This window comes from Siphateles boraxobius, unplaced genomic scaffold (assembly GCF_051911475.1).
Source record: "Siphateles boraxobius isolate OS27281-9 unplaced genomic scaffold, OSU_SipBor_1 18, whole genome shotgun sequence".
NCBI lineage: Eukaryota > Metazoa > Chordata > Actinopteri > Cypriniformes > Leuciscidae > Siphateles > Siphateles boraxobius.
The window spans coordinates 10,346,826-10,374,781 of record NW_027508788.1 but is presented as its reverse complement, the minus strand read 5'-3'; the positions used below and the strand labels follow the sequence as shown (position 1 = coordinate 10,374,781).

Below are 27,956 nucleotides of genomic sequence, written 5' to 3'. Positions count from 1 at the left end.
AATCATTAAACAACACAAAACAGTTCTAAAAACAGCGACACGCAATTATCAAGCCATATATTTTTTTTTATTGTATAATTGGACTTTTATCTTGGAACCTTATAATAACCAAGATATTCAGTATCTCCCTTTTTGACTTATACTTGACATTATAGACATAAATGCACTTTTTTAATCTGAAAAAAGAAGAGAAACAAAAATTGACAGAAATGTTTAATATATAAGTGCATGGCAGACATAATGATATTTTATGGAGTGAAATACATGTATTAAACATAATGTGAGATCTGTACACTGAGCATCAGTAGAGGCACATTCATTCACATTCAATCAACATTATAAATATCTAAAATAAGTGTGCAGCCTCCAATCTTCATGCACAATGAATGAGTGAAATCAAACTCCATCTTTGATGTCCAGCAGGTCTCTGGTATGTTCTTGGTCCTCATTGTCCACTATAGTGCTGTGAACTGAAGAGATCTGAGGAGAATCTGTATCTGCAGAGAATAGAGTAGGACATTTACGCTTTCATATATTACAATAATGTCAAATGGGGTGCTATTTTCTCTGTTTTAGTCACACACACAAAAATATTTTAGGAAATGCACGGTCTTACCGTTTTCTGTGTTTATTGTCCTCACAGAGACAAGAGTGATGCTCTCTTTCTCACCGTTGCTGTTCATGTTGCTTGATCAAAATTGAGACAGTAGCTTAAATTAATTTTCAACAGATCTGTTATCTAAATACAGTATATAATATTATTTATTTATTTATTCTATATATTAGATTAAATTATATATACATAAAACAAGCTATAAGGACAACTGCACATTCAGAGTTGTGTTTTGGCATGGTAATGGATATGACAATGTTGATATGTTTGGTCTTGGCAGAATAGATCTGTTGCGCTGATGCTGTTATTGCTGTTTCTGCTGTAAAGCAAGTACGGGACTTGCTACTGCTAATACATACACAACACATGCTGTGAGCAAGTAAGACATGCTCCTGCTGTACAATACAGCATTCATGAGTTACCCATAGCAGATCTATACAGGTGGAGCTGGGGAAGGTGGAGGGTTTCTGAAATGCTACAGAACTGCTACAGCAAATGCTGACCAAGTATTTAAAGGTTGGGCAGCGAGATCATTGGCTGCTGACACAGCAGGAACCAATCAGCTGTGCCCTATAGAGAATGATGTGATGCAATCAGATTGAGTTAAGGACCTATTAGCCTGCGCTAATATTAGTTTCATGACAGCACTTTGTATTTATGTGTGTGGGATTTTAAATCCTCACCTGTCCGATACCACAGAGTCATAGCTTTTAACATCTATAAACAAAAAAACAAAAACAAAACAGATTTTAAGCTTGTAGCCATGTATGCTTTGAAAAGTCATCTTAAAACTGACAGAATGAGAGAGAAACCCACCCTTGTTCTGCCTGCTATCTCTACACCGTCCCCTGAGGTTGATAGTGGTCACCAAGATCACCATGACAACAATTAAAATGAGTATAAAACTCATCACACCTGCAGACAGGAAATATTTAGCAGCAGAAATAATGTGCATCATGAGAGTATCAGTATAAAACCTACCAAAGGCGAGCAAAGTGAGACTGCTGTCTGGTGCCTGTGAAGGTGTTGCCATCACCTCTGACATGCTGATGTTTGAATGAACTGTTGTTGAAGTCTTAGGAAGTGCAGAAACACCCACTGCACATAGAGCAAACATGTGAAATAACAGTTTAATGTAGCCTAGTCTAAAATGGAAAATGCTTGACTTTACTGTACAACTAGGGTTGCCACTTTTGTCTGATAAAAAACCGGGACATATCGATGAACCGCGCGCACGGTTGGTTTTAGGCAATGCTGTCTTACATGCGCTTCATGAGGCAGGCACACACGCACACTAGCACACACACGCAAGGTCTCTCGCCCTCTACCTCTCTGCCGTGCGCGCGCTGTTTGAACATACATATTCACGTAGACTTTCCAAAACCAGGACATATTCATCGTAGCCTTTCGAAAACCGGGAAATATTCCCATAGCCTTTTGAAAACCGGGACATTTAGTGTCCCGGGAGAGTGTATAAATTTCCCAGGACAGGTTGTTAAAAAGAAGGACAATCCCGGAAAAATCGGGACGGGTGGCAACACTACGTACAACATGAACAATTCTTTAAAGTACAGCTCAAACAAGGAATAAAAAAAAAAAATCCCCATATATTTGAAATAGGCTGTCATCAACTTTCACTGATTTTGAACCCAGAGATTCAACCATCCAGCTAAAAGGGAACGTTCTGGCAAGATTCTCTCAAAGATCATTCTAATTTTCTAAAAGTTGGATGTTCGTTAATTTAAAAAAACAAAATTTTACTTCTTAATGTTCAGAGAAAATTCAAAAGTGACATTCCCAGTGTGTGCAAAATTATCAATTGGAATGTTCCCTTAACATTTGTATTATCAAGAACTTTTTTTAAAGCATTTTAAAAACAGCTGGGATAACAGCACGACATAATGAGAAATAATGTTTTTATAACTTAATGGTAACGCTAGCTAAATGTTTTTTGAAAAAAAAAATTTGTGGAAATTCTTGAACGAATTATATCATGTGCATTTCAGTTTACACTTAAAGGTGCAGTGAGTGATTTCTGAGAAAAGCTGTTTAAAGTGGATCAGAGTGCCAAACACACTTGTAGCCAATCAGCTGTAAGGGGCGTGTCCACTCATAAGGGGGAGATGCCTGTGTTGCATAGCATGTTTGTGAATTTTGGGGAGGAGCTATCAAGATAGGGGTGTGGTCCTCTTGGGTAGGGGTGTGTTTGTTTTGGTGATTTCAAATATCAACGGCGTTTCTCAGAAATATCTTACTGCACCTTTAATACTTATTGTTCATATTTCAATAAATAATAATTGTTTGGTGGAAAAGCCAGAAGAAGGAGGTAAAACCTGTTGTTTTGGCCGCTGGGGATGAGATGACATTTAGAGTTGTGTCTATGTAGGATTTTGGTGGTGTAAATGTGAAGGTGGTTATCGTAGACTGTCCTGTAATGAATACACACTTCTTATATTTTTCATAACATTCATTGTAATATCCTCACAGTTCAAAGAAAGAACTTCACTAGTAGATAAGCAAGATTAGAAACACCACGAAAAGTCAAAATCTTCTCCCATGTTCTGAATATTATAATTAAAAGCAGTTAATAATTACTACCTGATGTGCTTTTTGAAGTTAGGCTGGATCTATCAGTACTGCCTGGAGAAACAGGGTTCAATGTGTGAGCTGAATGAGCTGATGTGCAAACTATACAGTACATTTACATTAACTGAAGTTATATACATATATATTTGTGCCTTACCTGTGTGCCCGGAAGATAAAGGAGCTGTGGTTGTGCTCACTGTTTCTGAGGTGTGCCTGGTTATGATGTCCTCATGTTGAGATGAAAAAGTAGAAGACACTGTTTTTTCAGTTTGGACTGCTGAAATAAAATTAAGACAGATACATTTACGTCAAGATAGGGATAAATATAATTTACAAGTGAACTGAGAATTTACAGAAGGTTCTGAGATCATAATGAAAATTTGGGATTCAACATTTTATTTAAACCTGGAAACAGAACAGAGCAACATACCAAATAATAATATACCATATTTTCAATACGGGCTTAACCGTAGGGACTTACTTTTATGCCCACAGACTAATATACAGTAGTCAACATTTGAAGTGGATCAAAAAAGTTAATCAAAGTTAAAGAACGGGTACCCTATTGTTCAAAATTCATGTATAACTTTGATGAATGGTTTTGATCCACTTCAAATGTTGACTGCTGTGTGTATATATACATATATATGATTATATATATATACAGGTCCTTCTAAAAAAATTAGCATATTAGGATAAAGTTCATTATTTTCCATAATGTAATGATAAAAATTAAACTTTCAAATATTTCAAGTATTTTATTGTTTTAATACTGATGATTTTGGCATACAGCTCATGAAAAACCAAAATTCCTATCTCAAAAAATTAGCATATCATGAAAAGGGTCTCTAAACGAGCTATTAACCTAATCATCTGAATCAACTAATTAACTCTAAACACCTGCAAAAGACTCCTGAGGCTTTTAAAAACTCCCAGCCTGTTTCATTACTCAAAACCGCAATCATGGGTAAGACTGGCGACCTGACTGCTGTCCAGAAGGCCATCATTGACACCCTCAAGCAAGAGGGTAAGACACAGAAAGAAATGTATGAACAAATAGGCTGTTCCCAGAGTGCTGTATCAAGGCACCTCAGTGGGAAGTCTGTGGGAAGGAAAAAGTGTGGCAAAAAACGCTGCACAACGAGAAGAGGTGACCGGACCCTGAGGAAGATTGTGGAGAAGGACCGATTCCAGACCTGGGGGGACCTGCGGAAGCAGTGGACTGAGTCTGGAGTAGAAACATCCAGAGCCACCGTGCACAGGCGTGTGCAGGAAATGGGCTACAGGTGCCGCATTCCCCAGGTCAAGCCACTTTTGAACCAGAAACAGCGGCAGAAGCGCCTGACCTGGGCTACAGAGAAGCAGCACTGGACTGTTGCTCAGTGGTCCAAAGTACTTTTTTCAGATGAAAGCAAATTTTGCATGTCATTCGGAAATCAAGGTGCCAGAGTCTGGAGGAAGACTGGGGAGAAGGAAATGCCAAAATGCCTGAAGTCCAGTGTCTAGTACCCACAGTCAGTGATGGTCTGGGGTGCCATGTCAGCTGCTGGTGTTGGTCCACTGTGTTTTATCAAGGGCAGGGTCAATGCAGCTAGCTATCAGGAGATTTTGGAGCACTTCATGCTTCCATCTGCTGAAAAGCTTTATGGAGATGAAGATTTCATTTTGGGTGCTAAATGGTTTACTGACCATGGTATTACTGTGCTCAATTGGCCTGCCAACTCTCCTGACCTGAACCCCATAGAGAATCTGTGGGATATTGTGAAGAGAAAGTTGAGAGACGCAAGACCCAACACTCTGGATGAGTTTAAGGCCGCCATCGAAGCATCCTGGGCCTCCATAACACCTCAGCAGTGCAAAAGGATTCCCGACCAAGTATTGAGTGCATAACTGAACATAATTATTTAAAGGTTGACTTTTTTTGTATTAAAAAAACTTCTTTTATTGGTCGGATGAAATATGCAAATTTTTTGAGATAGGAATTTTGGGTTATCATGAGCTGTATGCCAAAACCATCAGTATTAAAACAATAAAAGACCTGAAATATTTCAGTTGGTGTGCAATGAATATAAAATATATGAAAGTTTAATTTTTATCATTACATTATGGAAAATAATGAACTTTATCACAATATGCTAAATATTTTAGAAGGACCTGTGTGTATATATATATATATATATATATATATATATATATATATATATATACATATACATGAAAGTTATTTTATTTGTATATTTTATAAATTATTTACATGCTTAAGCAATATTCGATTGCCCAATAAAAAATTATCCTAATGGAGACAAGAAAGGATCAACTAAACTAAACTAAAATATTGACATATTGTGCTTAATGTGTAATTGGTTCATATAAAGTACACCATCACAAGTACATTTAGAAAGCATGTTATTGGACATTTATCTATTATCTAAACAAAGGTAATATGATGCATGGTTCATAATTGTTCAATATATGTTCAAACATCTAATATGGTAAATTCTAGTTTGAATTTAAAATGTTGTTACTGAGATTCATAGACAATATAACTCACCTGTTCTTGAATCCACAGACCATGGAGTTGAAGCAGTTGTGTTTGGAGTTGCCATACTTGTAAGGTTTGTGTCATTTCCTGTGCAGGTTCCATGCAAAACATACATTTCAATATATATATATATAATAGTCATGAAAAGAATTTGAGCACTAAAGGTAGACTTTGCTTATGTGCTTAAATGCTTTTGTGGATAAGTACGTGGTCACTGACTATTTCAATTTAAGATAGACAATATAATCAAAGTTTGGCCACTAGCAAGAAATAAGCCATTTAAAATACTTTAGTTTACTTAGTAAGTAAATTGGTATATATATATATATATATATATATATATATATATATATATATATATAGTGGTAATTTCACCAAGTGCAATGTTCCAACCAATCAGATTTGAGGGGCAAGTAGTTTGTCAATCAGTATTATTCACTTATCATTTCCCTCTGATTTTAGGGATAACTTACGGGTCACATTAGGTTTAGGGGTGGGGATAGGACTACATTTTCAGACAAAAAAATTTGTTCCAGGATCAACAAAATGTAGATATGATGGCAAAGTCACATGTGATCAGATATATATATATATATATATATATATATATATATATATATATATATAGACACACACACACATATAAAACTGACACTTACCTGCTGAAATGATGGATGAAGATGCAATCATGAGAATGAGATGAAAGAGAAGCAGCTCCATTGCTCAATCCAAATGGGTTTTACTTTCATCCGTCTACACAGAACCAGTCGTATATGTATGTCAGATATCAGGATACAATTACAATAATTAAATGTGTATGAAAATGACAAAGCAGAAAAACTGTGTGGAAATGTTCTTGAGCAAGTGATTTTGGCTGAAGTATGAACCAGTATGTCCAAATCTGTTTCCTGTTTTGTATAATATTAACACATGAGGGAGAGCACATAGTATTACAAAGCCCTGCTGAGAAGCGTGTGTATGGGTGTGTGTCAGTGGGCGCTGAGCTCTGGTTTCAGGGAGAAGTTACTGTGGCCCCTGTGGAAGTTTCCTGTGGAAGAATAGCAGGAAACAGGTGGAATGCCCTCATGGAAAAAAGTTCTCATTTGTTGAGCGTTTAAAACTTAGCAGTTCCTATGAAGAACCTTATGCATACTATGGTCTTTGCATTTCTTAACATTATAATATTACATCTAAAATTACATTTTCATTCTTGATTGTCAGTCGAAAAATCTGTTTGCTTTTTTTAAATGAGAACAATAAATAAATACATTAAGATTTTTTTTCAAACCAGCATTAAAAGGGGAAAGACATCATTAGTTCATGCATATTTTATTCAAGAGTAAAAAAAGTGATTTGTCCCATAGGGCATGCTTACAATATGTGTTTTCATTTAGGAAGTCAAATGCGAAAACTTAGTTCCAGAGAAAATTACAAGAAAAATAGTCACAAATCCATAAAATCCCTTCTTTGAAATAAACCACGTCTGGACCAAACAAGGATCAGAAAACAGTGGAAATGAAAGAACTGTAAGCTTAATTGTAAGAATAATAAGAAGATCATCAAGAGTCATAATGATAATATAGTTTTCCTCTTCAACGTGAGACACTGCATTTTCCTTGTGTCCAATTAGTTTACATTTGAATAAACCATGCGATCATGCTTTGGCAGCCTGAATGTTGCTTTTCACTGAGTAATATGTTCATTCACACTACTGAACAACTTCTGTACACCAACTGAACAGAGAGAAAAAAACCAAAAGAAAGAACAAAATATGACGAAAAACACCTCAGAAAGAGCGTCAGTGCCTGTACAGAGAAACTATACAAAAAAAAAAAAATCAACAATAATAAAATTATATTGATAAAGAAAAAAAAAAAAAAATGAAATAAAAGATTACAAAATCATATCTATTTATAGAGATATAAAAACAAACTAGACCTTTACAAATATAATTTGAAGGGAAATAATTCAAGTCTACTATATTTAAACACATCACAATTATAATTTCACATATCAATAAGGAACTTAGTTGCATGCACTGATGCGTTCAGTACCATAGATGCTGTTAAAAATCATTGTCCTCGACCATTGTTAATAATCGTATATTTAAATATATTTATATATATATATTTATTTGACTTGCGAAATGTACTATGTGCATTCTCTCTCTTGAGATACAGGCAAGTGAGAAACAATCAAGAAGGTGGCGCCAAAGGTCGAGCTGGATTTCATCCATCCGAACGGTTCGGTTGCTTTGAACGAGTGTCTACAGTGGACAAGCAGAACCGCTCATCTCTTCTACTGCTTCATGGCATCTTACCAAAAACCAAATCAAGAAATAAAACCCCCCAGGTAAGATTGCATTGTAAGTAATAAAATGTACAGGTTTTGTCGTTAAATGTCCTTTCTTACAAAGATTTTTTCGTTTTTTTGTCATTTCAAATTTGTATATTTATTAATACTAGTAGCAAAACATCATCAACAGTGAGATCATTTCATTATGAGATGGGACCATGAAGAAAAGAAGGAAAAAAGTGTCCATGGAACCAGTACAGGCTCATCACCCGCACCGACGAACTGGATGGATCAGGCTTAAGAGAGTTCCTAAACCCGCCCACTTGGTCTGTGGGTGGAGTCGGAAAGGAACTGAGACCGACCCCTCTCTGATAAAGACACTTTCAGCCCTTGACAGGCATATCATCCCCCCTCCCCATTCAACACTCCCAAAAAAAGGCAGAAACTTGCCGTCGGCAAGGTATCCGCTTCGAAAATTGCAAGCGGCAAGCTGACAGCAAGAAAACAGTCTCCCCCTTTTCAGTGACACATTTAAGATAGTTTGGTTCTCTAATTCGACATTGGAGCAGGGAGGGATGTGTAGGTGATGTCATTGGGTGTTTGTTGGAAGCAGGAGGCCTTAAATCAAAAGTTTGGCATTGTCCTGCCATGCGTCGTCGTTTCATCACTGGATGTTACTGTTGTCATCGGTGCCGTTGGTCTCCGACACGTTCATCTTGCCCATGGATTGGCCCACATGGTTGACCCCATCCTTGCGGGGTGGCATGCGCTCATTGATGCGGTCCAGACCTTTAGCCTCTGCGAAACTGCTGATTTTGTGCTGTGGAGAGAAGCCGCGGATGGCTGTGGAGAGACGGGAAAAGCCCATAGTGAATAGCAAGACTCTTGGTTATCATCAGCCACTAGATCATTTCTCTTTATTAGACTCTGATAAACTAGTTTATCTGACCTGTTATATATATATATAAATATATATATATATTCACCACCATTCAAAGGTTTGGGGTCAGTATGATTTATTTTAAAAGAAATTAATCATTTTATTGAGATTGCTTCACAGTTTCAAAATATTAAGCAGTAGTACAACTGTTTTTGACATGTTTCTTGAGCAGGAAAACGTCTCGGTTACATATGTAACCCTCGTTCCCTGAGTAGGGAACGGAGACGTTACGTCGGATGACGACGAATAGGGGTTTCGCTTAGAACACCTATCGACTTCGAGTATTACAAAACGAGCCAATGGCGATGAAATGCCATGGGTCTGCGGAATTTGCATAGCGTAACTCCGCCCCACCTCGTGGGTATAAAAGGAGGATGCTCGGCAACATGCAGATATGTCTTCGCTGAGGAGCCGACACTGAACTCAGGCGTCTACCCAGCGGTACAGCGGAAGTGGCAGGGAGACGTAACGTCTCCGTTCCCTACTCAGGGAATGAGGGTTACATATGTAACCGAGACGTTCCCTTTCGTAGTCACTCCGAGTTACGTCGGATGACGACGAATGGGGGTCCCCGTGAAATCACGCCACCTTCACAGCTGTCTTCCAGTGCCCTGCGAAAGTCTGATCCCCCTGTCGTGATACTGGCACAGACGAAGGAGTCCTACTTAACACAGGAATACCAAGGTACACTGGGAAGCATATCTCAGAGGAGATATGCCGCAGCATGCCTACCCGTAGGGAGGACTTAAGATACACATATGGCCGGAGGGCTATATATGGAGGAACACTGGAGTGACCAGCCCGAGGGGTGGCAACTTTCAACTCCAGGAGGGCAAGATGGCTTGCCAAGGGAAAGACACATGCTCAAGGAGGCTTACAGTGGAAATACACATGTGGGGGTTACTCAGGGAGGAACCATGCACACGGAGGCACCTAGCCGACGCCCAGGCAATAGACACTGGCGCCAGCGTCAACAGTGCTGGAGGAAACTCAGGGCTTCAAGAGGAAGGCTCACCTGAGGAATAATCGCACGTATCCAGTCCGTGGAGTGGAATGGCGAGCAAGCGAAGACACCTGAGCGGGTCCAGTACTAGCTAACTGAAGCGAGTACACGAGAGGACACAGGCTCCACTCGGAGATTATAGAATCTGGCGAATGTGTTGGGTGTCGCCCAGCCTGCTGCTCTACAAATGTCTGCCAGCAAGGCGCCATGTGCTAGAGCCCAAGAGGAAGCCACACTCCGGGTGGAGTGGGCTGTCACACCAAGGGGGCACGGTCGGCCTTGCTGTTGGTAAGCCAAAGCAATGGCGTCCACTACCAGTGAGACAACCTCTGCTTTGAGAGAGCCTTTCCCTTCAGTCTCCCACCATAACAGACAAAGAGCTGGTCTGAGGTCCTGAAACACTGCGTTCTGTCTACGTAAGCGCGGAGAGCGCGTACTGGACAGAGCAGTGCCAAGGCTGGGTCTGCCTCCTCCCGGGGCAGCGCTTGCAGGTTAGCCTCCTGGTTCCGGAAGGGAGTGGTGGGAACCTTGGGCACATATCCAGGCCGGGGTCTCAGGATCGCGTGAGAGTGACCGGGCCCGAATTCCAGGCACGCTTCGTCTACGGAGAACGCGTGCAGGTCCCCTACCCTCTTGATGGAGGCCAATGCAACCAGGAGCGCTGTCTTCATAGACAGGAACTTAAGCTCAACTGATTGCAGAGGCTCAAAGGGAGCCCTCTGCAGGGCATTTAAGACCACTGAGAGGTCCCAAGAGGGAACGAGAGGAGGGCGAGGAGGATTCAGTCTCCTCGCTCCTCTCAGGAACCTGACGATCAGGTCGTGCTTCCCCAGAGACTTACCTTGAACTGCTTCGTGATATGCGGCAATAGCGGCCACATACACCTTCAGGGTGGAGGGAGACAGCCTTCGCTCCAACCCATCTTGCAGGAAGGAAAGCACGACAGAGATCGAGCATCTCCTGGGGTCTTCTCGACGAGAAGAGCACCAGTTGACGAAGAGGTTCCACTTCAACGCATAGACATGTCTCGTGGACGATGCTCTAGCGGAAGTGATGGTAGCCGCCACCGCTGGTGGCAGGGTACTCAAACCTGCCTCGTCCCGTCCAGGAGCCACACGTGGAGCCTCCAGAGATCGGGTCGAGGGTGCCAAAGGGTGCCCCGTCTCTGAGAAAGGAGATCCTTCCTCAGAGGAATTGGCCAAGGAGGTGCTGTCGCGAGGAGTACCAGTTCGGAGAACCAGGTCCGGGTGGGCCAATACGGCGCAACCAGAATGAGCTGCTCCTCGTCCTCCTTGATCTTGCACAAGGTCTGTGCGAGAAGGCTCACTGGGGGAAACGCATATTTGCGTAGGCCCCGCGGCCAGCTATGCGCCAGTGCATCCGTGCCGAGAGAGCCCTCGGTCAGGGAATAGAACAGGGCGCAATGGGTCGAGTCGTGAGAGGCAAACAGATCTAACTGTGCGTCCCCGAACTGGTCCCAAATCAGCTGAACCGACTGGGGATGGAGTCTCCATTCGCCGGAGATGGGCCGAAACCGTGACAGCTCGTCGGCTGCAAAGTTCCGATCTCCCGGAATGTAGATAGCACGAAGGGACCTCAGGTGCTTCTGACTCCATAAGAGGAGGTGGCGTGCGAGTTGCGACATACGGCGGGAGCGTAGACCACCCTGACGGTTGATGTACGCTACAGTCGCGGTATTGTCTGAACGGACTAGTACGTGTTGACCCCTGAGCAACGTGAGGAAACGGTGCAGGGCAAGGCGTACTGCCAGCAACTCGAGGCAATTGACAAGCAGAAGGCGCCGGGGTCCTGTCCAGGAGCCCGCGGCAGCATGTCTGTTGCACATGGCCCCTCAGCCCGTGGAAGAGGCATCTGTGGAGACAACAACATGCCTGGAAACTCGTTCTAGGGGAACACCGGCCCGTAGAAACTGAGGTTCCACCACGGGGTGAAGGTCTGACGACAGGTCGGAGTTACTGTAACTCGGAGCGTGCCATGATGCCATGCCCACCTCGGGACTCGATCGCGAAGCCACAGCTGAAGCGGTCTCATATGAAGCAATCCGAGCGGCGTTGCCGCAGCTGCAGATGCCATATGCCCCAGGAGCCTCTGAAACAATTTCAGTGGGACCGCACTCTTGTTTAATGGCTGAGTGGAGAAAGCGATCAAGTCCATGCCGAGAAAAGAGCTCCTCTGCACGGGGCAAAGTTTACTCCTTTCCCAGTTGACCCGAAGGCCCAGACGAGCTAGGTGCCGGAGCACTGGGTCCCTGTATTCACAAACCTGGTCTCAGGAGTGAGCTTAAGACAGCCAGTCACCGAGATAGTTCAGGATGCGAACCCCGTGTTCCCATGGAGGAACAAGGGCTGCCTCAACAACCTTGTGAAGGCGCGAGGAGACAGGGCTAGCCCGAATGGGAGAACAGCGTACTGACATGCGCGCGCCCTGACAGCAGAACGTAGGTACGGTCTGAGTCGAAGGAGAACGGAGACATAAGAGTAGGCGTCCTTCAGGTCGATCGCTGCAAACCAATCCTGTGGCCGCACACATCCAGAAATGCGTTTGGCCAGGAGCATCTTGAACGGCAGCCTGAGAAGGGAGCGGTTCAGATGTATAGGTCCAGGATTGGCCGTAACCCACCAGACTTCTCCGGGACAATGAGGTAGGGACTGTTAACCCGAACCTCATCTCGGCTGGAGGGACAGTCTCAATCGCACCCTTCGCCAGTAGGGAGCAACCTCCGCTCTCATGATAAGGGCATAGCCACCGACCAAAGTGGAGCGGACTCCCGTGAAGCCGGGAGGAGACCGTGCGAACTGAATCGCATAGCCGAGCCGATGGTTCGCACGACCCAGCGGAACAGATAGGGAGCTCTAGTGCAGGCTCCCAACTGTGCCAGCGGAGTGAAGAACCACAGACGTCCCCCCGGTGGTGCAGCGAAGTGGAAATGACCAGCCCAGACGAGGGCGGCAAAGCGGCCCGGTGTGGGGGCAAGGTCATAACCGCACCCTGACAGAGGAGGCCAGGGAAGGACCAGCGTTCCACGGGGGCCTGCTCTGTCAGGGGTCTGGCGACAGAGGGGGACAGGGGCGAAACGGTCCGTGGACGGCACGCCGTGTCAACCACCTCTGGGGCAGAGGGGGAAGAGGAGAGCACGGCTTGTGGGCGGCGCTCTGTGTCGTCCGAGAACTCAGTATGCTCAGAGAGGAGAGAGTCAGTTCTTCCTGAATAAGGATTCTTCCCCAGCCCTCCACCGGGGAAAGGAGTGGCCCCTGATACCAACTCCTGGAAAGAACTGAGTCTCATCTCTGAGCAGCCCATCTCAAAAGTGCCGCTTAACCCGGCGTTTGGCGGGGTGCGGGGCTGGAGAGGGCTGTGGCATCCCCCTACGGTCTTCCAGAGCCAGGCCCGGGTGAACGGGCGGGGTTGGAACCGTGGGAGGGAGCCTTCGGCGGTGGGCAGACTGAGGGATCTGAGCGGACGGCGGGGCCGTCGGGCAGAATAACCTCAATCTGCTCACGGGCGGTTGAGAACTGTTGGGCAGAAGCACTCAACCGCACCGCCGAAGAGGCCGACCTGGGAGATGTGGGTGTCGAGCAGACGGGTCCGCCCGACATCTTGCACATCAGACCGGTCAGCCCCAAACTGGTGAACATCACCTGACTCCGAGAGCGTACAGCCACTTTCGTCGCTCGGAGAGCAAGGTCAGTGGCGGCGTGCAGCTCACTGAAGAGCCTCGGGTCAGTCCCGCCCTCCTGCATGTCCATGAGCGTCTGGGTCAGGTAGACCAGCAGAACGGTCATGGGATGCAGTGAGGCAGCTGCCTGTCCTGTGGCACTATAGGATTTCGCCACAGATTACTGTGACGAAAAGAACTACAGGCTTGGACGGGTGCTTAGGATTGCGCCGGGAAGCACTCTGAGGACACAGTAGCATGGCAACAGAGCGTTCAACCGGGGGAACCCCAGTGTACCCATGGGCAGCGGCCCCTGAGGGGAGGAAAGGCGGATGAGACCAACGAGAGGACCCGTGAACTCATCATGCACGTCCGGGAGGAAAGATATTGGGGTTTGCCGTGGACGCGTCGGCGGCCTCACCCAAAAACCAATCGTCCCGGGAAAGCATGGCCATCATCTCCGGATCAGACTCAGGCACAGCCGTATGCACACCAAAGGGTGGCAGCTGTGAAGAGTCGTCATTTCCAGAAGAATCAAGCCCACCTAGTGATGCTGCTACAGACACAGCATCATCCTCTGTAGCTTCAAATGAAAACACACGGGCCACCCGAGGGTAGACTCGTGGAATCATCAGTTCGCTAGCGGGCACCGTCATTAAAGAGGGGGGGCTGGGGCGTGGACACAGAGTCGGCGCCTTGTTCCAGACCAACACCCTCAGGTCACCCTGTCCATCAGCCGAAGATCGGGTAGAGAAATGCACGGGCGAGCCGTCTTTAAAAAGACGTGCCGCGTGCGAGCTCTTTTATGAGAGGAGAAAAAAACTCCGCGATGTTGAAGCGCACAGGGAGACACACACACACTGACAGATCAGCAGGCACTGTGAGCTCGCTGCAGATCGCCGTCACACCAACACCGGAGAGAGAAGCTCGTCTCATAGAGCGAAGTCAGAGTTGATTGTGGAGTGAAGAAATAATCTTGGCTCCGAAGCGAAAACATATCTGCATGTTGCCGAGCGTCCTCCTTTTATACCCACGAGGTGGGGCGGAGTTACGCTATGCAAATTCCGCAGACCCATGGCATTTCATCGCCATTGGCTCGTTTTATAATACTCGAAGTCGATAGGTGTTCTAAGCGAAACCCCCATTCGTCGTCATCCGACGTAACTCGGAGTTACTACGAAAGGGAACAGCATATTAGAATGATTTCTGAAGACAGATTTCTGAAGATTTAATGATGCTGTAAATTTAGCTTTGCCATCACATGAATACATTACATTTTATAATATATTAAAATAGAAAACAGTTCATTTAAATACCAATAATATTTCACAATATTACTGTTTTTACTGTATTTGTATAAAATAAATGTAGCCTTGCACATAAGAGACTCATTTAAAAGGTAGTGTATATCTTGAATATCCAAAATATATTCTATGGAGGAATAATAAATAAAAAAAACTCAAATAAAGGAATCGATTGTCAATTTATTAATTAATAAAAAAATTTTGTAAAATGACTTATTAAATTGATAAATAAATAGACATATTTAAAGCTGTTTAATTCATTAAAAAGTGTAAAAAAAAGAATGCATTAAAGTGCACCTATTATGCTATTTTAAAGTTTCCTAATTTTGTTTTGGAAGTCTCCTACAACAGGTTTACATGCATCAAAGTAAAAAAAAAAAAGACACATTTTTCAATGATTCTCAAATGACTCGTCGGATGAATCAGTCTCTCCAAATCCCAAGCTACTCTGCTCTGATTGGCCAGATGGCCTAGTCTGTACCCTTTCGTAAGGGAACTCGCACTGCTTCGAATGACGCATTGGGGAACGCCTGAGGCATAACAGGTGTCTGAAATTACTATCAAATCACGGCAATCGTGTTGACCAGTGACAACCCATGAATCATTAACATGCGACGTAGAAGTAAAGGTGCTGGTCATATAATTAGAATATCATCAAAAAGTTTATTTCAAGAATTCAACTTAACAGGTGAAACTAATATATTATATAGATGCATTACATGCAAAGTGAGATATTCCAAGACTTTATTTGTTATAATTTTGATGATTATGGCTTACAGCTTATGAAACCCACAAAATCTAAATCCCAGAAAATTAGAATATTACATGAAATCACACAGTAATTACACAGGAATACCATGGTCATTAGAACCAGGTTTTGGTTCTTTTGGCAGTGTGGGCAGGTGCAAATCCTGCTGGAAAATGAAGGAAGCATGAAGTGCTCTGAAAATGTCCTGGTAGAAGGCTGCATTGAGTCTGGATTTAATAAAGCACAGTGGACCAAAGTCCTCTTTTCTGATGAGAGCAAATTTTGCATCTCATTTGGAAACCAAGGTCCCAGAGTCTGGAGGAAGAATGGAGAGGCACACAATCTAAGATGCTTGAAGTCCAGTGTGAAGTTTCCACAGTCTGTGGTGGTTTGGGGAGCCATGTCATCGGCTGGAGTTGGTCCACTGTGCTGTCCACTCAACGCAGCCGTCTACCAGGACATGTTCAGAGCACTTCCTGCTTCCTTCAGCAGACAAGCTTTATGGAGATGCTTCCTTCATTTTCCAGCAAGATTTGCACCTGCCCACACTGCCAAAAGAACCAAAACCTGGTTCAATGTCCATGGTATTCCTGTGTAATTACTGTGTGATTTCATGTAATATTCTAATTTTCTGGGATTTTGATTTTGTGGGTTTCATAAACTGTAAGCCATAATCATCAAAATTATAACAAATAAAGTCTTGAAATATCTCACTTTGCATGTAATGAGTATATAATATATTAGTTTCACCTGTTAATTTGAATTCTTGAAATAAATCAACTTTTTGATGATATTCTAATTATATGACCAGCACCTGTATATAAAGGCGCCTTGCAAACACGACATTCATCTTTTTGTCTGTAGGGACTGTTTTGTCTGTAAGCGCTTGAAAATCAGGTAATTATGAAATGCACTAAGAAGGCTGAGTGCTGGGTGACACACACGAATTGTGCACTTTTTGTCTGGGGGAAGAGCACACACAGGCAGTTCTTGAGGGAGCGGTCTGTGCAAATTGTGAGCGTTTTTCTGTGAAAATGCTCCACTCTCGTCTGGCCTTCTTCTCGAGAGAAGAGGGTTCAGCGTCTGGACCTCGTGGCTCAGATCCCGCTCGTGCTGAGCGGCGACATGCGTCATGGGGTTCTCAGATGGAGCTCGCCGATCGACCATTCGGCGGCTGACGAGGGTGAGCTGCAGGTGGATGATTTTTCTCCTCCTAGTTCTGCAGCGAGTGCTTTCTCCTCGATTCGCCGGTTTCACCCTCTGAAATGTTCGGCACCTCCGTGGAGGCGGTGGTTGGAAAATTCAGAGAGGCGAAGGCACAATCAGCGGCATTTAAAACCTGTATACCACTGAGATCCGTGCCCACACCCAGACAGGCAGGAGGGCCTGGCCCGTCACGGTCCGAGGACCTTAGACAGGGCCAGAGAGCCAGCGTCGCCCGTGCACCCCCTCCGTGGAGGAGTAGGTTACAGAAGAGGCGGGACTCCTGCAAGAAGAGGGATCTGAGGGAGGAGATTCAGCACAAACACAAACAGTGTTGGTGATGGATCACCTCCCCTGACTGCTTAATATATCTAAGCCCTCTCCTCTCTTCCACGACTCCCCAGGCGCTTCTTACATCAGGCCTGAAGCTGGGCCTAAGATGAGTGGAATACGATATTCTGACGACCCGCCTTGGCTTGGTTAGTGAGAGTACCTCTTTCAGGCATGTAATGGTGGTAGACCCCATGTTCATAAAAGAACTGTGTGGTGAGTCATCACTTTGCACACCGCAGGTTAGCTGAATGAGTCTTATTTTTCATTTTTGTGTGCAACTAACACTACAATGTATATCTCTACAGACCCTCGTTCCCTGTGAAGAGTTATGGGGTCATATCACTGGTATAAGGTAAGGTATGGTATTATTAGGGCCCTGAAGTCCCCCTGTTAGGTGGCTAGAACGATAGAGAGAAGCACCAATTATATGGGCTTCATGTGTGAGTATGTGATGGCCTTCCCTTTTTGTGAATTCACGGGGTGTGCCACTGCTCATTCTAGATGTAAACTATGTTAACAGCTTAGGCTTCCTCTCATTATGAGAGCATTTTGAGGCCGCTGCTCATTTCTTACAGCTTTCCTGTAGCTCAAACAGTAGAGTGTTGGTGCTTGCAACGCCAAGGTCATGGGTTTAATTCCTAGGGAAAGCAAGAACTGATAAAAATGTGTACATTGAAATGGAATGTAAGTCACTTTGGATAAAAGTGTCCGCCAAATCCATGAATGTAAATGTTCTACTGGAATGTTAGCGGAGCACTAAGTGGCAGAATGTCATTTTAAAAGAATGGAAATGTCGAATGCTGCCGTTTGGTTTATTTTCTAAGCACATCTGTTTTAGCCCCTCGGGCTATTAGCCACCTCAGGGTAGAGTAGTAGTAGTTTCCTCTCTAAAATAATAATAATTTTTATTAGAGAGTATATAGATTTCTTTCTAGAGATTGACGCTGGGGCTTCAGATAGATCTTATGTCCGGCCCACGGGGCCGTCTGACATTTTCCTGAGTACATCGCTCCCCTGAGCTCTGTTTGTGTTTTTCATACAGGCTGAGCGGTTTCGCAGCCTCTCATACGAGAAATCTTTCTCTTGAGGCTGCTGCTCTTCCGAGCCTCAGATAGATCAATGCTTAAAGGCAGGCCCTCACAGCCAGTGGCCGCTTGCTATCAGTTTATAAAGTCACTTTCTGCTACTTGTTCCCTCCCGGAACCTCTTTTTATATAGCCTACAGCCTGGCTTGCCTACCAAGCAGGCCATGTGTTCCCCTCACTGAGGGTCACTGAGTACTCAGCCTCCTGTGTCTAGTTAGATGGTCGTAGGCCTCTCGTGAGGCCTCCCAGTTAGATCAGCCCTTAGGCCTTTTCAGGCCTCCTCAGTGCTTTGAAACATAAGCGCTGGGTAGATCCGTGGATCGAGCAGAGAAACTCCCCTCACTAGCAAGACATGCTCTCCAGGATACCCCGTCTCTTAGATCTGGGCCGAGTGGTTCACTGTCAGCTTCGCAGTCCCTCGGGTTGGATGCCTAACCTAGGGCAAGTGTCCAGAGGCTCTGTCTTCAGACAGACAGGTAGTTGGCCAGACTGAAGTGTCCCATGTAAGTGACGCCAGGTCAGGCCTTCCTGGTGGCATTTCGGGTGAGTATCTTCCCCTGAATAGGGATTGGCTGGCGCTCCTTCGGGTTCCCTAGCCACATTCCCTAGAAGGGACCACTTCTAATTTGAAGCTGTGGTCCCAGGCCCTTGAGCAGCCCCAGGTAGGCCTTCCATTAAACAAAGCGTATTGCTTGGGCTATGACCGTAGAAATGCTATCACTGACAGCCCAGTGTGACCTGAGGGTGAATGGTTCTGCCATTTCACTTTAATTTGCTGGTTCTGACAGTTGTCACTGCCAATGGGCATGGACTCCCCGTAGCATGCCGGCGTGGGCATATCGTTCCACAATGCGTCATTCGACGCAATGCGAGTTCCCTTTCGAAAGGCAATGTCTCAGGTTACGACTGTAACTTTTATTCCCTGAGAACAGGGAACGAGACACTGCGTCTTTTTGCCTGCCTGCCAAACAGTCCCTTCAGACGATAAGGTGAATGTCATGTTTGCAAGGCGCCCTTATATACTTCCAGTTTGCACGTTAATTATTCATGGACTGTTGCCGGTCAATATGATTGCGGTGATTTGATAGTAATTTCAGACACCTGTCACACCTGAGGCGTTCACCAATGCGTCATGCGTCACAGTGTCTCGTTTCCAGTTCTCAGAGAACAAAGGTTACAGTCGTAACCTGAGACGTTACGATTGGTCTACCACTTCAGTGGGCGTTCACACGTCACGTCTAAAAGTGCATGGAAAATGGAGGCTGCACCGTGTTCTCCTTTTTTAAAAAGCGCGCTCAGGAGCATGGGCTGTTGTGGTGTCTGCTATTGCTAAGCAATCATGAGCCGCTTCTCCATGAAAACGATGAAGTTTCAGCAAAGGAAAAAATGGATTTCCATCCCTTGCAATAGCTATACAAGAAGATATATTTATGGAGATGAACAATAAAAAACCCGCCCTGTTAGCCTACAACTATTATCCGCTGTTCATCCATCTTGGCTGCGCTTTCAATGTTTTTACAGAAAGGCCAAAGCTGATCGTTGGTTCATGTGACATGACTGAAGTGAAGTGAAGTGTCACTGGACAAGTGAAGTGTGGCCTGCTTGTGGCCTTTTCTTCTGAAAAGAAGAAATCTCAATGCGGTGTTGACACACCTGGAAAAAATTAGCGCAACAGGATGGTGTCGTTCTCTATTTGAGCTACATATAATATAATGAACTTGAGCGCGCAAAAGACTCAACAAGTAAATGACCCCTAAAGCGTTTGTCAGATTACCATAATTGAACTTCGGCTCCGGAGGCTTTCTCAGTCCTTGCCGATTGTACATACTGTAAAGACAGTAACGATGAAGTCGATTTGATCAATTTGAGCGCGAGTCTGATGGTGAAAAATTGGAAGAACTAGTTATTCAACCTGAACCTCCATCGCAAAGACGACTTGAGCAGGACGTTTCTCAGTGATACGCTACTCAGTTTCATGGACATTATAATTCCTCACCATCAGCATTAACAAGTGTATGTACATCAATAAACTTGTTTTTTGAAATGGTAGACCAATCAACAAAACGGAGCAAGCTGATCCAAATAACCTGGGTACTGACCCATCTTTCAAGAGCAAGCATTTTGCGAATCCCGCATTGAACACTGAGATGTCGTCGTCAGTAAAATGACGTCTTTGAGGGCTGGACAAGTTGTTCGCAGGCAGACAACGTGCAACAAAGGCGGCATTATACAAATGTCTTATCTAGAGACAAAGAATCGTAACAGTGGAATTTTAATTACAGACGACTCTGTGGTTCAGAGTCTATTCTTTCTTTTGGGAGACAATAGCTTTATTTATTCTGCGCTTTCGACTTTACAACTTTGCAGAACGTTTACATTCACAAACAGCTATATTACACACTGCATGAAAGAGAATATTCGAAAAACCATAATAGGGGCACTTTTAACAAATGATTTAAAATTTACAAAAAATAAGTTAAATGCACTTATATTTAGCATATTCTTTTTACACACATAATAAAAATATTTTAAATGTTTGAATATATAATATTTAAAAGATCTATATTCACTTATATTTCATTTAAAAAAAAATCATTTAATAACTAATTTGTAAATGCTTTTAAACTCATGCATCAGTTGCGTTTCCTAGAATGCAACAGTGCCCATCAAATAGTTTTTAAGAGGCATTGGTTCCGGAAATATTTTTTCCATTTATTTTTCACATAGGGAATTTTAAAGTGTCTTTGTTAAAGTGTTATAAGCCACGGACCGAACCAACCAGCCACGAGGTGAATCACAACATCCCACACTTTGCTTTGAAGCAAAAAATTATTTGAAAATTGGACAAAAAAAAACCCAAACAAAGGTACTTAACGGCTTTATTGAGGGAAAGAACTACAATCCCATGAAGCATTGCAAACAACATGTTGATTTAAAAAATGATGGAGTAAAATAAAACTAAAAAAAAAGTTGATTATATTCATAGAAACAGTATTTATTGCAAGTTCTATATATATATATATATATATATATATATATATATATATGTGTGTGTGTGTGTGTGTGTGTGTGTTTTGTAAGTATTTTGAGAGCGTAGAGAACCAGTAAAGTGCTTCAGAAACCGAAAAGTGCTAGAGAAAAGTACTTCACGTGAGAGGGCGTTTCCTGCAAGCTCTTTTGAGGCTATTTGCTTGTCATGACTTTAATTTGTGGAATTTTCTGTACAGCATCATGGGTGATGTAGTTTTTCATCACAAATTCAGCTGTTAAACATGATCATTTAAAAAAATAATTTGAAATAATGCAGGCTGCCGGTTTCAAGAGAAGCATTTACCAAAGATTAACAACCTCGTAGCTCACAGTAGCTCTGTCTTTATTTGTCAACCGATTAACTGTAGAAATAGAAAGCAGTATCCAAACCCCTTGTGTCCATTCATTTGTGTATCACTGAGGTGAGCTGGTCTCAGAAAGTGAGAGGTTGCAGAAGAGGAACACACTCTGGTTGGCTGAGAGTTCCTGATTGCGGTTAATCACATGCTACGCCCACACTTGAACCATGAGGGCCAAAGGAAATACAGCACCCGACATACCATATCAAAAATCATGCCTTCAGTTTAAGATGCTACTTCAAACCATCATGCAAGATGTAAAAGGAATGTTCCCTTAATATCAAAACTCAAAAAGGGCACGGCAAATATCTGGTTAAATTGCTGTTGCTGTTAATAAAAGTTCTATACAAATAGCATCTTTTGATGCCTTACTTGCATAATGGCTGTGTCTAAAACCTAAAAAAACCCACTGCATTTGCATGCAATATAGGGGGGCAGGAAGGCATCAAGGCAAATTTGAATCCTAATACATTAAGATAACTTTATCTGGTTTGTTTTTAAGGGCAGTATTCAGTAGATGCATCCTTCCATGCCTTTCTGCATGCGATTTGACAGTTGGGGGAAAAGGCTGGCTGATGGAGCAGTTCAAAGAAGTAAATTAATTCATAAATGGTTTTTTTCTTGTTGTCAATGTTGCATATTAACTGAGAAACACATATTGTAGTCAGTGCAGGGCTCAACAATAAGGATGGCTAACTTGGGGTCAGTGGCTTGTGATAGGCTAGGTCACATAGTAAGAATGTGTTGAAAATTACAAACCAATCAGTAATGTTATGCCATGGATGCCAATTTAACTTAATTGCTTTCTTGAAGAACTCTTATTGAAGATAAGAGCTGAAGAGCTTTTATTTCCATTTTTTTTCTTAAAGAAAACCAAAAATTTGAAGAACAATTTTTATTTGTGAAAAATTTACAATAAATTATATTTTTAAATCAAAATAAAATAATAAATGTAAACATTATTTAGGTAAAGTTACAAATATATCATTAAACTGTACATGTAAATATACAATACCATTCAAAAGTTTGGAGTAACCAAGGCATTTATTTGATCAAACATACAGTCAATACTGTAAAATATTATTACTAGTTGAAATAACTGTTGAACAATTGAATGCATCCTTGCTAAATAAAAGTGTTTATTTTAAATCTTACTGACCCCAAACTTTTTAATGGTAGTGTATAAATCCATTTTTTTTTGTGTAACAAATAAAATTCAGAACATAAAAAAAAAAATCCATAGCATTGAGCAGTGAAAATTTGCTTGTCTCTAAAGCTCACATGAATTTGATTTGGGTCTTTCACTGTGATGTTAGGGTGCTTTGGAAGTCTGCGTGAAATAACTCCCTTAGGTGCTGTCTGTTTAGTCATTGACTGAGTGGACAATAAGGCAGCTGCCTTGTGTTTTGGACACAGCCACATTGTTAACCAGTAAGCAATTTAGGCTATGTCAGATTATTTGAAAACAGCCTGACTCCAAACTGTTCCCAGACATGTGCGGTGCCTTTTCGTAGTGATGTGGTGGCTTTCTGGTCTAATCTAAATCTAATATGGTGTGTCAGTTAGTTATTTAGAGCAGTCAACTTCAGAGTGTGCTGGAAAATCCAGCATCTACTGGTAGATGTGTTTTGAAATGTGGTTTCAACTGGTAGACCATGTTGAAACAAGAAACAAACCCGATACCACCTGGTCTCACCAGCTAGAAACCATCCACCATGTTCTACCAGTCTATGCTGGATTACACCCAGATACATGTCCAGGAATTACCTTCTCCGTCTTCATCTGGCTCGTTGGCTTCAATGGCTTCGATGGTTGCTGGAGGAAGAGATGGGGAGTGTGTTACACCTGAACAAGCCATGCAACAGCAGAAACGCACAGGAAGCAGTTGTGCACAAGCAGCGGCAGGCGCCGGGACAACCCTGTGAGACGCATGCACGCCAACCAGACTATGGACCACAGACTCAGACAATACCCTCAACCATTCGCACATTTTGCAGGAGGCTTCTCCTGCTTTTCACGCTTGCTGTGCTCTGGACACCCTAGAGGCCTCTCAGAAACTCATTCTCACCCCAGTTTACCAATGACGGGTAAACCGACCCACTAATGTGTCCATGCTTTGGGGGAACTAAAAGAGCAGCACCCCAAAGCCTGGAGTTTGTCAGAGGATACAGAGAGAGACAGATGGAGAGACAGGTGGAAGAGACAGGGACAGACACTATAGAGACAGTAAAGGAGGAAATAAAAAGAAGTGAGAGAGAGATAGGAGTAGGAGAGTAGGAGACAGAGGGAGACAAGAACCAAGAGAGGAACATGGCCAGTACTGGGTCGTGTTCTCACCACTCTGCAGAGTCTGCTTGCCTCCAGAAAGCACCCCGCTGGGCAGCATGCCTGTAGGGGTCAGGCCCTTCAGGGTCAACACATTCTCACTCTCTTCTCTGCAAAGACAGGATATAACCATCAGAAATAATATCACACACTGATTTTACACTACTGTCCAAAAGTTTGGGGCCAATAAGATTTTTTAAAATGTTTTTGAAAGAAGTCTTTTATTCTCACCAAGGCTGCATTTATTTGATCAAAAATGCTGTAAAAACAACACTGTAAATTGTGCAAATTAAAAAAAACTGTTTTCTATTTAAGTATAATTTAAAATGTAATTTGTGAATTTTCAATCTTTAGTGTAACATGATTCTTCAGAAAATATTCTAATATCCTGATTTGGTGCTCAAGAAATATTTCTTATTATCAATGTTGAAAACAGTTGAGCTGCTTAATATGGTTATGTTTTATTGTGTAATATTTTTGCATTTATTTGAAATAGAAATATTTTGTAACATTATATATGTTCTTTACTGTCAATTTTGATCAATTTAATGCATGAATAGAAGTATTAAAGGTAGGGTAGGCAATTTCAGAGAGGCTAGCAATAGCAAGCTAGCTTTGAAAGCATGCCATCCCACCTTCCCTTCAGAGTCCTCTCTAAAACCATGCCTCCTTCAAAACACATGAACACACATAGCAAATTCTGCAAAGCATCATGAGAGATGGCGTTAAATTACCTCATTTCTTACCTAATGAACGTAAACAACTAACAGAGCTCTCACTTGTTACCACATGACGGCTGCAGATTCATTTTGGCGTTGATAGTGTTGACACAGACACACAAATTCGAGTCTGAGGTCGTGAACAACTTTGGGTCGAACGTCATTGTTGGCCATCTTGTAATTACTGTTCCGACATGGCATGAAGGCAGCATAAGCTTGTTGTTTTGGTTCAGAAGGACCTGTAAATACGGCTGCTGTTTGTTTGCAGCGATCGGTGATTGTCTGACTACAACTCTGCATAGCCTTACAAATCGCATTGATGACGTGTGATGTCTGTGCAAGCAGGTGCGTGGAAGAATGGAAATACATTATGCTGACAGGCAGGTAGCCCCTCCTATCATTGCATTCGGGCCGAATAACAAAAAGTGTTTATGAAAAAAATTGCCTACCTTACCTTTAAGTTCTTTAAAAATAATAATAATTAAAAAAAAATCACCCTGAGCCCACACTTTTGAAAAGTAGTGTACATATAAAATAAGTTATCAGTGAACTTTATATTCAGTACATTTCAAAAACCAAGCAGATTAAACCGAGTTATTAAACTGGGGTCTGCCAAAAATTACTGACGAGAAAAACTTAGATTATTATCCTTTCATTCTGCATTCAGGCTAGACAGAAATAACTTCTTTTTTTTTTACAGTAAATAAAAAAGGAAATAAAAAAAGTATTGTGCCCATATTTTGATTTAAATATATTCACAATATAATTGTTATCTTTATAAAATCACTTTTACTGTTATTCTTAGACAGTATAAATGGGTATTTATGAATCAAAATATACAGCTGCCTTTATATTTTAGGAAAGGGGTCTCTCAAAAATACTTACTGACATAATTATCCTCCCCAAACTTGCATTTTTATGTTACAGATGTCCAAAGAATTCAATCCTGAACCTTTAAAATAGTTTCTTACATCCCAGTTTTATGTTGTACTGAATATCAGCAATATCTTGCATCTTGCATTCCTCTATATATGTCAAGCAAGAACAGTTTGTGACCCAGTTGACCGCAGACTGAATGACTCAGCTGGAGGAAGCCCCATTTGTACCTGAGCACCGAGAACATCTTGGCCATCTTCCCAATTGCACGGATCTTGTTCCTAATCACCTCTTTGCGTGCAGCTGCTGCATTGGCTGTGGGCGGAAAGAAAAACATGAAGCAGTCTCAGTTTGTATGACCAGAGGCTAAAAACCTACAGAAACTTTTCTTCTTTAATATACATAGATGTAGGGACAAAAGAAAGTATGTATTGTGTTGGCGGCAGTTTCAAGAGTAACTGACTTAAAGAAGCGACACTACTAACTAACCTACAGTACATGTTTCAGTAGTGTAGCTCAGTTTTTTTTTAAATCACGTAGCTTTTAAAGTAACAAGCTACTTTTTCCAATGCGTAGAGTGACAAAACACTCACATTGTCACGTTGTATATGGTGTAAAGTGTAAATTGTTATATGAGTAACTGTTTTTGAATCAGAGATATACTGCTCTGATTAAAGTAAATAATAATGCTAAAAATATTATTAGCTACAAAATAGCAATTTTTTACTAGCTTGTTTCCAACCAGTTTGACTGTGGTTTAAATTGCTTTTAATTATAAATAGCTTGTAACTTGAAATGCTTGAATTTTAAAGTAGCTTTCCCAATACTTGGTTAGTTCCCGTAGCGGCGAGCTAAGTCAAGCACAAAACTTAAGGGCTATTACAAACACAATATAACAACAGTGCTACCTAACAGGAAAGATATTGAAATGACCATTAGTCATAATTCAGGATGTACCTGACGCCAAAGAAAAGGCCCTCTCTGTCGAGAAATCATAATCATGTTTCATGTAGAATAAATCATGTTTATCTTCTGCATAGGAGAGTGAAGCGTACAAGTGAAGGAAGATGTCTCACCGTCAAAGATCTCTTCTCCATCATTCATCAGCTCATCATCAGAACAGATGCTCAACACATTTACCAGCATCTCCGTGACTGCAGGCCGAGCAAAAGTCAATCACAACATATCAAAGTGACATTTAGTTGAAAGTAATCAGACATTAGCAAAAATGTTTTGTGAAAGGGATAGTTCACCCAAAAATAGGCTTCTAAGGGATTGACACTTGTCAGCCCCGAAAAGTTATTTAAGACATTGTTAAGATAGTCCAAGTGACTACAGTGGCTCAATCTTCAGCTTATCAAGCGACGAAAATACTTTTTGTGCACAAAAATAATGACTTTATTTCAACTATTCATTTCCTTCACTGTTGGCCTCTAGTCAGTTAACGTAGTGTTATTGCGTAGAGCTACGTCACACGTAGGCTCACCATTGGCCGACGTTGGTCATGTGTGTGGTGCGTGTGACGTACAACAACAGAAGCTTACGCTATTACACTAGTGAACTGACTCGAGGCCCACAGAGAAGGAAATGAATAGTTGAAATAAAGTCGTTATTTTAGTTTTTTTTGGGCACAAAAAGTATTCTCGTCGTTTGATAAACTTAAGATTGAGACACTGTAGTCACTTGGACTATTTTAACGATGTCTGTAATAACTTTTCGGGGAACAAGTGTCAATCCCTTAGAAGCCTATGGAGGAGTGATCCAGCTCTCAGATTTAATCAAAAATATCTTAATTCTTGTTCCGAAGATGAACGAAGGTCTTACGGGGTTGGAACAACATGAGGGTGAGTAAATACTGACAGAATTTTCATTTTTGGGTGAACTATCCCTTTAAACAAAAAGAATCGTCAAGCCTGTCAATATCCAGTTGTATATACATTTATGTGACAGAGGTACCTTTCTCCCCCACAAATGGCAGGGACCAGGTGAAGACATCCATGAAATTTGGCAGCCAGTAAGGATGAGGGGAGCAGTTAAACTGCCGGATGTTCATTACATTGTTCTCATACTTCAGAACGGCAGCTGAGGAAGCGAGTAATAAGAAAAAGTGAGCCACCAGCATTTGAGTTTTCTCTAATCAATAATATGAGAAATAATCTCAAGAGACCGTGGCTTCCTGAGCCTCTGGGTTTGTTTCCTAATAAACTAATTCAACTGGAATCGTTTTCTAAATTGTGTTTCTGGAATGATTCGCTAAAATAGTGTGTACACACAATGATGTGACAAAACCCAAGCTAAACGAGCTTTCTGAGGAAAAAT

At 42.4% G+C, this 27,956-nt stretch overlaps 2 protein-coding genes across 3 annotated transcripts in view; both read right to left on the bottom strand.

Moving 5' to 3' along the window:
• Nucleotides 1-45: 45 nt before the first annotated feature.
• Nucleotides 46-6,592, bottom strand: ecscr (endothelial cell surface expressed chemotaxis and apoptosis regulator). The gene is made up of 10 exons (XM_077232715.1): nucleotides 6,401-6,592; nucleotides 5,751-5,828; nucleotides 3,357-3,476; nucleotides 3,212-3,253; nucleotides 2,947-3,042; nucleotides 1,595-1,711; nucleotides 1,430-1,528; nucleotides 1,297-1,330; nucleotides 617-687; nucleotides 46-497 (listed from the first exon to the last, which is right to left on the bottom strand). The coding sequence occupies exons 1-10, from the start codon at nucleotides 6,459-6,461 to the stop codon at nucleotides 397-399; spliced, it is 819 nt and encodes a 272-aa protein (XP_077088830.1). The 5' UTR covers nucleotides 6,462-6,592; the 3' UTR covers nucleotides 46-396.
• Nucleotides 6,593-8,158: 1,566 nt separating this feature from the next.
• ppp3ca (protein phosphatase 3, catalytic subunit, alpha isozyme) overlaps nucleotides 8,159-27,956 on the bottom strand; it is a 77,528-nt gene continuing 57,730 nt past the window's right edge. Inside the window, exons 9-14 of one of the 2 annotated variants that reach the window (XM_077233420.1) lie at nucleotides 27,594-27,719; nucleotides 26,714-26,791; nucleotides 25,868-25,952; nucleotides 24,055-24,152; nucleotides 23,485-23,532; nucleotides 8,159-8,879 (exon numbers count right to left, since the gene is read on the bottom strand). In XM_077233420.1, coding sequence (XP_077089535.1) covers nucleotides 8,701-8,879; nucleotides 23,485-23,532; nucleotides 24,055-24,152; nucleotides 25,868-25,952; nucleotides 26,714-26,791; nucleotides 27,594-27,719 — 614 coding nt within the window. In that variant the 3' untranslated portion in view covers nucleotides 8,159-8,700. The remainder of the gene's footprint in view (nucleotides 8,880-23,484; nucleotides 23,533-24,054; nucleotides 24,153-25,867; nucleotides 25,953-26,713; nucleotides 26,792-27,593; nucleotides 27,720-27,956) is intronic. The other variant, XM_077233421.1, reaches the window with a different exon arrangement.